Source organism: Opisthorchis viverrini (assembly GCF_000715545.1).
Source record: "Opisthorchis viverrini unplaced genomic scaffold opera_v5_23, whole genome shotgun sequence".
NCBI lineage: Eukaryota > Metazoa > Platyhelminthes > Trematoda > Opisthorchiida > Opisthorchiidae > Opisthorchis > Opisthorchis viverrini.
The window spans coordinates 992,006-1,004,182 of NW_008751679.1; the positions used below are offsets into that span (position 1 = coordinate 992,006).

At 43.3% G+C, this 12,177-nt stretch overlaps 1 protein-coding gene across 1 annotated transcript in view; it reads left to right on the forward strand.

The window, feature by feature from the left end:
- The window catches only part of T265_12909 (hypothetical protein), a gene marked incomplete at both ends in the record, with an annotated part of 14,152 nt that extends 4,625 nt beyond the window's left edge, over positions 1 to 9,527 (forward strand). Inside the window, 6 exons of the mRNA XM_009166217.1 lie at positions 2,779 to 2,930; positions 3,018 to 3,169; positions 6,843 to 6,895; positions 8,924 to 8,981; positions 9,133 to 9,202; positions 9,260 to 9,527. Of these exons, the coding sequence (XP_009164481.1) occupies positions 2,779 to 2,930; positions 3,018 to 3,169; positions 6,843 to 6,895; positions 8,924 to 8,981; positions 9,133 to 9,202; positions 9,260 to 9,525 (751 nt within the window). The remainder of the gene's footprint in view (positions 1 to 2,778; positions 2,931 to 3,017; positions 3,170 to 6,842; positions 6,896 to 8,923; positions 8,982 to 9,132; positions 9,203 to 9,259) is intronic.
- Between the last annotated feature and the right edge of the window lie 2,650 nt (positions 9,528 to 12,177).

Here is a 12,177-nt window from a genome sequence, read left to right on the forward strand (position 1 = left end):
TAAGTTCACATTTGAGTTGATCAAGCCGACCTAACTAAAAAAAATGGAATCGAAGAAATTTTAGATCTCCAAAATGGAATTCAGCCGCCCGTGATCAACTGACCGTAGCTTACTCATACAACCTCCAACTATAAACGGCAGAGTTTTGGTTTCGAATAGGCCTGGAGTTTTGTGAGCCGCTTGTTCATTGTGACTCTGAATAAGGATAAATCAGCCCTGCATTACTGTTTGACTCTCAGTATAAGTTGGCTCTACTTGCGCGATAAAATCAGAATGCGTTAACTATGGTAATCGATCTGTTTTATTTAGCCACACCTTCCTAGAACTCTGGCCAACTTCCGCCACCCGAAATGACGAGAAGCACTATGGCACTGATGACTAAGACGTCAATCGTTCGAAAGACCAAGAGTACTGAAATCTGCGGTGACCGCAACAAACGGTTCGAGGTTCGAACAAACATGCTTTCAACAATTCCAGCCCGGAAAGATTGAGTATAGGATGAATTACACAGAAACGGGAAGGCAGAAATTTGCAACGAAAGAACTGTGGGATGGCCAATTCCATGAAGGTCGATGCAGCGGTGGTTGACTTTTTGTGGTCCACTGTATTTCTACCGTAATCATACAAGGGGATCACGAGTTTTTACTGGTTATTTCATAGACGTTGAAAGTGTTCGACACATCATGTTGCAAAGACTGATACCTAACCAGAAACATACCAAATTCCGGTAACCGAGTCATTACCCAGTCTATGTGAGCGCTTTCGAATCACTCAAAAATACCACCTTTTAAAGCTGGAAAACGGATAATTATCAGACGCTGTTATACTTTATGTTAAGAATGAATAGTCAGTGTAATTGAACACTGATTCCATTGATATATATACCATGTTAAAAAAAACTTCGAGATCAGTCACGTTGTCCTAGAAAAGTTAATTTTGTTTTGACTTCCTTCGTTCCTCTGTTCAGTGGGCCACGAGAATATTACGCATGAATTGTTTGTGCCCTAGGAAGATGATCATTCACCACATGGCCATTAGTTCTAACTTTGCCATCTTGAATTCCTTTACCTTTAGAAAAACCAAAAATCTGACTACAGTTGTTTTTCTTGTCTAGGGCGATTACCGTTTCGTAAATGAGTCTCATCGACACCAAAACGGGTCGGTTTAAAAAGTTTGCTGTAGCTTACAGATGGTCCCACACAGTTAGCCTGCAAGAATCAAATGTCTGTCGGTAGACCAGCACTGTGCAGTCGCCTAACTAACCAATTCTGCATACAAAGGTGCTCATGTGTTACTGGCACAACATGTTTCCTGGGGGTCTGGTTTATCAGCGACATTTTTGATCCAATATCAGCTGATCTTTGTATAGCTGAATTTCGGCAGCAACGTTGGTTGTCACTATTCCAGACTATGTGGTATTTCTAGTCTCTAAATTTCTGCGCAGTGCTTTTCATTTGAAAATGAAGATTACTGAATATCGGATGTCCAAATTATGCATTCATCGATCCAGAAGATTTGTGACGCATTGGAGTTTGATGCTTCAGTATTTTACACGTTGCTTTGCCTTGGTTTATTCGGTGAAATGGAAAATTTATGAGACATAGATCCATCATTCTACAAATTGTAGATCGGCTATTAAGACACAGGTACTTTCCAATCATTGCGGCGATTCCACGATGATATTTTGAACGGTGACTGAACGGGTTTCGGCTCAGAATCCTTTCGTGTTTTCCTCCCATTCTGCGTAACACAAGACGCCACTACGATGTCAAAATGAAAGTTACTCATAAAAAACTTGCGTTTCTGGCCAGATGACCCGAACTGGAATCGTGCACGTAGTTTAGACGTTCCACTGTCTCGTGATTTTAGCTCAACGTCTGATAGCAGAGAACCGTGACCCTCTATCTGCATTTACACCATCACCTTGCCAATGTATGATGTTTCTGACCATTATTTTTGTCAGGTTGTACGAGCGTTTGCATTGACATTATCCATGTATACGCTTGCCGATACTTTTTAATCCGCACGTGTGATAATTACAGCTTGGCCTGAGTCTGTGCTCACCTGCCTTGTGATTGAACCTAGTCTACGTGACAGTGCACTCGAATGAATGTTCCGACGTCATTATAGAAAAAAATTATCTGCAGTTCTGCTTCACGTCTCAGCAATAACTCGCGCGCACAATTCGGTAATATTCCAGTTCTACATTATTTGCTAAAGTTCCACACTGGTTGTTAGCGCATGAAGTGTGTCCAGAGACGCTCGTCCATAAAAGTGAGACCACAGCTGGTAATGTGCTTTACCTGATTTCTTAAATAAACGTCTGCCAGAAACTTGTCGAGGCGGATCTAGAGAGATCTAGCAAAGCCAAAGATTTTACTGTTTTCGGGTCACACTTAGAAGTCTTCGGAAGCCACATGAATCGAAAGGTAGCCGCTTTATTAAAGCCGGCTACAACCTTTTCGATCCAAAAGTCGGTCGTCAAATTTCTAAGCTTCCTGTTATTACCGTTCCAAAGGCAAAAAGTTCCGAATTTTCTCGCGTTTTTGCAGTTTGCTCAAGTTTACGAAGTTTTGTTATCTTTAGAGCATATTTCAGTCGTAATTTCACGAATTGTTGCCATGTCCTGGCAGTTCGTTTCCTTTTCTTCCTGTGCGCGATTGCGCATCCTCGTTATCCTTGTGACATGAATCTAATTGCATAGGTGGAACTCCAATCTCAGGTTTGTTGTGCGAACGATTCATTCACTTTGAAAGGAAAATGAGAACCCTTTCTTAGTGAAAAACGCATTTGCAAACAAATTTGGTTTTGCGAAAGACTCACCTGGAACATAGCTCAATCTATTGCTTACGGTGTTTTTAAGCAACTGAATGTGCTGCATCAGGCCGCTCCATGTTTCAGGCGGTACGATATTCGAAATATCACGATACGTGTATAAACGTAACACACTACTCATACCGTTTCTGAAAACTTTTCGACAACCAACGACCGGTTTTGTCCTCCTTGAGGCTCATCAGGTACATGCATTCCCCGAGTTTCCGTCAACCTTATGTTCTACTTGAACACCAGTTGCACGAACTTAGCGAAATACTCTTGTTTGCATACCAATTTGGTTCTGATGGGAGACTCACCTGAAACCCAGCTGAATCTCACGTTCATGATGTTTCAGGTGAGTTTCCCGTAAAAACCGAATCAGTATGCAGTTGAGTGTATAGGTTGAATTACACTCGTTTCTTATTCCGGATAATACAACACTCGTAACTTCCACTTCCCGCACAAATAATTCAACGGACAGAATGATGTAACCTACGACTAGCCTGGAGCGATCTACGTGTGTTCAACCACCCATGGGGATAGATATTTGTGACGACGGAAATTTTGGCAAAATATGATGTACTTGCTTCTCTGTGCTCACTACTCATCTTGCTTACTGGAATTACCAATATAAGAAGGGATAACCAGATGTATATCCCCACTTTGTTGGAAAAAGTGGCTAATGGTCCTGATGTGGATAGGGACCATACAATACAGTACTTTTCGGTATACATATACCCTAATAGAATGCCAAGCCATGCGGCTTGTTCAATCAAAGATCGGAGTTTGTCAAATTAGTAAAGTAAATGGAAGCCACGTGTGCTATATTATTCGGAATAAGAAATGAGTGTAATCCGGCTTATACACTCAACTGCGTGCCAATTTGGTTTGGGCAGAAAACTCACCCGAAAAATCATACACGAGGGATTCATCTGAGTTTTGGATGAGTCTCCTGTCAAAACCAAATTCGTATGCGAATGAGCACATTGCGCTCAGTTCATGAAATTTGGGTTCAAGTAGAACATAAAGTTGACGGAAACTCTAGGACTGTGCCTACCTGATGAGCCCCAAGAAGGAGGAAACCGGTCATTGACTGTCAAAGGGTTTTCAGCATTCTTGTGCTGTACTTTGCTGCGAGAATCCTTCCTCTATGACTTGACAAAAGTTCTTAGGAAGTTATCGGATGGGAGCATTTTAAACATTTTCCCCCTTTGCATTTATCGAGTTAAAGAATGCAAATATTTCCGTATTTCGTCTGCTAATGTTGCAAGGTCTGTATGTTCCAGTACTGCTCACGTATTCAATAAATTCTTGTTCATTTTCATGAAAAACTGGTATGATATAGCTGAGTTTAACCGTTATACGACACCCGAAGCAAACATTGTGGCATTAATGTACACTACCTACAATTACTGAGTAGCTAAATCATTCAAGTAGGTTAAATGAACCGACTGACACGATTAGGAGTCCGCGTCGGTAGCATGGAAGTATCCGTTGCGTACTGCCCAGCTTCAGCATCTACACAACTTTCCAAATGGGAGAAAAGGTGCGGGGCAACTGGTAACCACGAAAGAACCACCTAATCTCGACGGCCTTGCTGACTGTGTCCGCAGGATTGATTGTGCCTATTGCCACTATGTTGGCATGGGACAAACAAGCTGAGAAATGAAGATTCGAGTCAGCGTACCCAAAAGTCACTCTGGGTGCCACTCCAAGAAACACAAGTGGACAAAGTGGGGCGGCACTTGGCCATCGAACTAAATGCATTAGCTGGAGGCGGTAAGGTCATATTCGATAACGATACGGCAGCAAAACTACAATCCGCATGAACAGACGTACTGTGCTGCATCAGTGATTTAGTTATCTGCCATTTTATTCGGCCCCATTAATCATACACACCTGACACAGGCATGACGGGCCGCGGGCGAATCAACTTAGCCCCAAGGTCAGGTGTGAACCATACGTACTGGAACAAACATGCGCGCGCGCAAGCAGCAGGACACCAGTCACAGCACACACCACACTATGGCTAGCTGCGCTAAAAAGACTTCAATGCCAGCTATTTTTCCCTTGAGAAAGGTCGGGACGTGGGACGGTTTCGCTCAGTCTATCCACTGTCTAGTCAGAGACATTTTTTACAACGAACCAACAACCCACAGCGCCTGAACTCTTTCAACTCCGTCGAGCTCACTGCGGAGACGACCTAGCATAAACTAAATGAACTTGTTACTTCACGTGAAAGATAAAAACGATCTCCCCCTGCTGGACGTAACGCGGAATAATTTACAGTTCCTTAATAGCCTTCAGTAATTAGATTATCATTAGGACATCTCGAGATAATTATTGCTCGCGAGGACATTTGTCGATTCTAGTGACCTCGAACGACCCTCTGTTCGAGGCCTATGTTCAAAATTGCCTTGTAAATCAAGACCACGAGATGTACAATGCTTCCCGGTGCTCATCTGCTAGGAAATAGATGCACACTCGACTTTTATTTGCTCGTGTTTCTGCTGTCACTGATAATGATAACAATGGTGGGTATGTCCACGAATTTGGCGAGATATAACAGGTGCTTCCTGTGCCTCTACAATTTAGCCGCCAGACAGAAACAGGAACAACTTGAAACATATTGTTCCGTCGGTATATTGTCATACCAGTGACCGCACCAGGTCGGAAATGTCAGTCGCAGATGAAGTATAAAAACAGTTCTGTTTCAGCGCAATTTTGTAGTTCTTCACGCTTCATAACATCGTCACCATTCAAACCGTGGTCATGCTCTTGCTCTTCATAATCACCGAAATGGACATCGTCAACACCATCTTCATCCCCTCCGTCACAGTTATAATATTAGAAAGATGCTTTTGTGATCAGTCAGCACACAGTCAACCGTTCTTGTAAAAGAGCGCTAATCTGTTCTAGTGAAATGTTGTGAATCTTATCATCAAATGTCTTACTTGAAATGGTAACGAAACGTGGAACAGTCATTTTTGAAGAGCTGCTCGTACGTCATACCTAAAGATGCACCTTTCTGCAGACTGGAGTCTCCAAATCAGGATTCACCAGTTTAAATCCTCCCGCACGTGATACTTTAGTGCAAGCAAGTACCGTGCTCCGACAAAAAAATATTGGAGGTTCGATTTTACATGAAAAGTATTCACTAGCGTGCGCTGCGGAAAGTTCAGTGAACTCAAGCAGGACGCAGAATAAATTACCAAGTTGAAAGGCGAACCGTCTGTACGAGAAGAGGCGCCCAGCTGTATCAGTGGGCGCGTTGACAACACTTGGTACTCTGATCGGCTCGCTAACGGCGTTATCATTGGAGATAATAATGAAACATTGAAGAAAAGGGTGTTCGGAAAACAAAATTTTTTGGCGATTTACCTTCAGGCAGGGTCATTAGGGCAAAAACAAGTACTCTGTGACTGGCCGGGAACGCACACAGCCTTGATTCCAGTTCTCTTCTTTTTCATTACTGATAGACAGTGAGTTGTTGCAACCGTGCACGCATAAGATTCAGAGAATCCGTAGGCTGTATTTGCGCGCCACCTCGGCAATGAGTTCATTCTCTAACAGTTAACCACCATGGCTAAGAATCATTTAGTGGACTTTTCACTCACCATATTGACTGGTTCATCCGGATGACTGCATCCCACCGTTCCCCACTCAAACTGGAGAAATGTGATACGACGACCTTATGATCTACGCCCAAATGCTCACACTCTTTGGCTATAATTGTAAGCATGCTCTACGCGCCCCCAGTGATTTCGAATTTTGTCTAACAAAATTACCCGTGGGAACCAGACCCACCGTGGGAACCGATCCACCACTGTAGTTACCGACTTTACTGAATGACATTGGGTTGGCAGTTTTTGACCTTTGATAAATGTGCCCCAGCGCAAATAAGACGCCATTGTGTCTGGCATTAACACGACTTTATTTCTGCATCCAATTCCCGCAAGACGCTATACGGTGCACTATCAATCACAAAAGCATCCAAGGTACAACCGTTTTCTTACAACACTTTCCAGGTAGAGGGTGCAGGACATTCGAGGAAATCTGCGACAAACTGTGTGAATACCAGGTAAATCAGATAAATGGATGGATAGTTTTCCGTGATTTTCCAGTTGCATATCACACTTGGAAGAGTGGCATCATAGCAAGTATCTTGGCGAAGTCTGGACAGCATGGGACTCTCCACGCTGGTGGATCTCGAAGAATGCAGTAGTACTGTATTCATTCGAAATCCAGCTAGACCGCGCTAAATCGAGTTGAGCAACACTTGCCTTGGAATTTAGGTGCTCAGATGAAAATTGCGGACTGCTTTTGCGTTCTTTTTAAGGATGGATAGTTGAAAGCAATGTGGCCAGACATGATTTGATAGTAAGTCGCACCTTCAAAATGGAAGCGTTCAGTGGAACCCTATTTCCAGAGAATGAACGAACGATTTTATGGTTCTGCGAGATGCTCCCGTGGAAAAACGTGCATAGGGACGGTAATTCACACTGACGCAACATGATGTGTGTGACACTTTGGATCCTAGATCACCCTGTCTGTGACTCACAGAGTTTGCTCCTGTAGGCTCCTGTGGCAGTGGCTTTGTGGAATGACGGAAATCTCGATGTTTTTCGGTTCACCTGTGACCATTTGCGTGACTTATTTCTGCGGAACGGTGGGGCTGTCACGTCTGAATTGCCTATCAGTGTAATCTCAATGTTCACTAACTCCAGGTTGTCACATTAAACACGTAATGGCCATACTCTTCAGCATAACGAAATATATCAGAGGCACATTCCAGTTTATGGAAATGAGTCCAACCGTTCATCGCGGACCATGGACTTCAATGCAATTAGTAATGTTACATCAATCTTTATTTGTGCAGAACGAGACAGTTGTCCGTAAACTGAGCGATTCAACTACTGAAATGATGTAAAACTGACCGAAAATGAAAACCACTGAAACAAGTTAACGACTACTGGACATTTATTAGGATCTTGTCGAATTTTTCACTTGGTCGTGTGATTTGTAGAATTCACGTTCACATCGCTCTCATTTGAACAGTCAATTTCATGTCCTGGGGCAATTATTCTGGTCAGTTCACACCCACGGGGAAAAGCACTGGACTCGAGTTTCGCTCGTATTAGAGCTTATCGGCAGTATATGTCATTGGCCATACAGGGGTTTAAACTCCGGACGCGAGCCTACTATACCACTATCCCAACAGCGCGTGCTGGACACATGTGAATCTTTACTTCACAACAGGCGAAAGACTTCGAGCTTGATCGTGGACGTGGTTTTTTCTCTGTCAGAATCAATAAACCTGATGGTGTTTTATCGAATGAGTAGCCAGCTGATGCAATGGCATACAATTTGCCATCTTTTTCGTCTAATAACTCTTGTTCTTCGGCAGTTCGCGAAACTGTCAGGTGGTCAGGAAAACACCCTCTATTTCCTACCGTCTCAAAAATTCCGAGAAAATTTTTTCGATGCAATATTCCTCCGGTCAACATTAGAATGTTTTCTTCAGTAGATTTCAGTCCCTTTCTGTTCTCAATGTCTCCGTTCCCGCATATTCTACACCAGAACACATGGGCGTGGCTCCACACATCCAAGATGGTTATATGAATTTCGATATTTAGCATTTTATGCTATGGGACTGCGAACGCTTTGTGTCTCCTCTTAATGTTACACAGCGTTTTTCTGTTGCCCATGTGCTCTCCACGAGAATCAATGTCTGCCAATCCTCTCCCGGGTGATATCCAAGAAATACTCGCCAGTTAACTGGAACATGTCTCTAAGAGTGTGGTGGGTTTCACTTTGGACGATCATCTTTCATCTGTTCTTCACCCAGTTCACCAGCTCTTCGGCCCATCTATCGCCTAATAATCGCCAGGATTTCCCCTTGCCTCGGTCTGTTGTCCCTTAATTGTCTGTTGGTCTTGTAACTTCTATTCCACAGCCTGGCAACCTTGAGTCGCTTGGTATAACTTGGTTGATTGATATTTAAAGTAATTTCATAGTTGAACTGTCCGTAAGTACCTAGGCATCTTCGTGCAACACTGTTGTCGGCTTGTATGCGGGAAATTCACTTCCATTTTGCACTACTCATTAGGTTGCTGAGAATTTGTCAACAGCCCACGACCGGTTTCGCCCTTCTTGCGGCTCTTCGGGTACGTGCAGTCCCCGAGTTTCCGTCAACCTTATGTTCTACTTGAACCCAAACTGAACCATTTTCGAGAAATACACTCGTTTGCAAACAAATTTGGTTTTCTGATTGACTCACTTAGACCCAGCTGAATCTCTTGTTTGTGATGTTTCCAGGTAACTGAATGTGCTGCACCAGGTCGCCTCATGTTTCAGTTGATACGATGTTCGATGTATCGCGATAAATGTATATTCGTAATGCATTACGCATAAGGTTGCTGAAACATCATCAGCTGGGTTCCAGGTGAGTCTCTCACAGAACTAAATGAGTTTGCAAATGAGTGTATATTCGCTAATTTCTACAATCAGTTCATCAAAGTGTTTGTTCGTCCAGCGTTTGCCGGTGGGGTGGCGATAACATGTTCGTCTTGCAAATCAGAATTCCGAGGTGGTCAGTGTTATGCGAAGCCAACGAGCTCTGATAAAACCGAAATTCGGGTTCAGCGCTTCCATCGTGTGAACCAACAAGAATATTATTGGCGCCAGGATAAAAAGCTGTTCACACAAGAATAATTAGGCTATGAACAAAGCAGATACTCCAACTACTCACAAGTAATCGAAAACTGCTCCAAAAACTCTATTAGACCATGAGACACTACAATAACAAGGTAGGAAACAAATATTGTTTTCTGCGTCTGGTCCGCATATAAGTTACAACACAATACACATGAAGGGGATGGCTAACAGACACTCAAATTAAAATAAATTTCTTTGATAGTAAGTTGCTCACTGCGCAGGAGCTAAAGATCACAAGCTAAGGGTTATCCATTGTGGATCCGCTCCGGTTCGCAAGTGTTGCCGGTCAGTTGAGTTTTAGTAAATCTATGGACCACTTTTGCGTAAGGAAGTCGAATTTATGTAGCCAGGTGGATATCACCTCAAAAACGGCAAGCATCCGAGTTCAAGCAAACTTCGATCGATTTGACAAAACTCGTTACACAACCATGGATGCTTCATTAGGAAAGATAGCGTGATTCGAATCAGTCAAATGCATAGCAGCTGACCGGGAACTGAGTCTTCTTACCTTACAGACCGGCCGAGCTGAGTATTGTATACGGATTTTATTAGGCAGTCGCTTTATGCCCTACCAATTTATGGTGATCAGCACAGGCATTCGAATGAGAACGTACAAAATCTGGTTATCGACAGATCAGAACAGAATTCCTTCAAAACGTTACCATGAATTTGCAGCTACATGAGTCGCTTTGATGCCCGTTCGAACTTTCCGCGATATAATTTCCGCAATAGGGTCATTATTGAATGGCAAATATTTTTTCCTCTCAGCTGATGATAATCTTGGTTCACATGGTACTTGCTGCAAAGTTTTTCCACAAACCGGATCGGGTATCCGTTATACGTGAACATGTCTTTGAGTTGCTTTAGCTCAACTTTCGGTGCGTCCTTCGAACAGAATCACGCGGCTAGATTAGCCAGAAGTCGTCTAGTTTTCTTTCTGTTGAACGAAATAATGTCTTCAAGATAATTACACTGACCATTTGTATGCACTGTACAGTACAGTGAACCATTGTACCATCTAGTTATTTCAACATGTAAAGGGTTACCACAGTCTTGACATCCTGAATATAGACTGAAATCGGCGTTCTGGTAAGTTTAACCGATTACCGTTAGAATCCCGCTAGAGCCTAATTCGTTTGGGTTCAGTACGTGTAAAGTACAGACAGAAACACGATGTTCATATGGAGCTGATATATCTAGACCGCAACATGACATGAATAATAAAGATGGATTTCATTACGTGGGTTCCTGGTCTGATTGATTTAGTAAGATAGCAATCCTTACTTGGAATAAATGCAGCATGCTTAGCAAGCCATTCGACAAATCTTCAAGATGTTTCATGATAGTGACTTCAAGACTTCGTTGGTACAGCCAAATGATGTCAACATCATGCAACCTCGGAAGCTGGGACACGGTAAATGCCTGGTTCAATCAATATTATCCTGAATAATAAAAGGTCCAAATCATCTGTGGGTACAAGTTGAGCTCCTTGGTGGAAGTCAGGCTTCAGCAAGTACAGACTTGGGTTCCAGAACAACTGCCCCATGGGTATGGCACCTGAAGCCATCCCGCTACAGGAAAAATATCCCCGGGAGGTTACTGACAGTTGTCTAACCGAAGAGAAAATAGTACGGGTAAAGCTTTTTGGCTTTTGCTACATATGAACTTTGTTTGCCTTGGATTGCATTGAAGGTCACAACCGACTGAGGGCTCACGTCTCATCTGGAGACGCTTCTCTTGGTCGACTACAACATCGTACTTTATCGCTTTTGGTATTACTTGGGGCGACAAGCAGTGTGGATTGAAATTTGAAACTGTCACGATTGAATCGTGAGGAGATAAGAAGGAATTACAGTTCATGTCAGACTTGTGGGCAGGGTAGCACAATGGTTGTTGGCATAACAGTCAAACGCTCGCATCAACTCCTGACTGGCTCTTCATCACACTGACCCAATGAGTAAGCTGAAAGTAATCGAAACTCACAAACGTAGTGCGACGGCAGTCCTGGTCGTCGTGGCATATTAGATCGATTTGAAACTTACGAGGAAGGGAAAGCTATCCCTATGCAGCTACCCTCTCACAGCGATACATCGGACACACTAGTTTCTAGTAATTTGAAACGCGGGTCACATTGGTTCTCCCATCATGGAGTGACCCTGTCAGATAGTAGGTCCTTAGAACAGGTTGGTGGCTTTAGATACGGATGTCATCGAACCGTTCGGATATTGTGTAACAAACTCTTACGATGTGCTTCGTAGTTCAAAGTGTCCACGTCTGGCAATTCGGTTTGCGATCTCGGGAGCTTTTTCTGATAAGCGGATGAAGCCAACTTGGTGAGGTATGAAGCAAGACATAGGCGGAACGTTTTGGATTCTAAACAGGTGTGCCTCATAATAGTGATAACCAGAACTAAAACAGTATGCTTGTGATTGCAGCCGGCCTAATCCGGGCTGCTACCAAAAGTCCACTCACTGCGCACACAATACTGTTTGGAGTACTAGGTTTGTTCGACGGCATAACAAAAGTACGGGTCAGACCATGAATCAACAAGGCAGGCTGAAACCGTACAGCTAGATTGTTCCGACAAGAAGGCCTGAACATGTGTGTGTGTGTGTGTGTGTGTGTGGTGTACGGATGACACGTCCA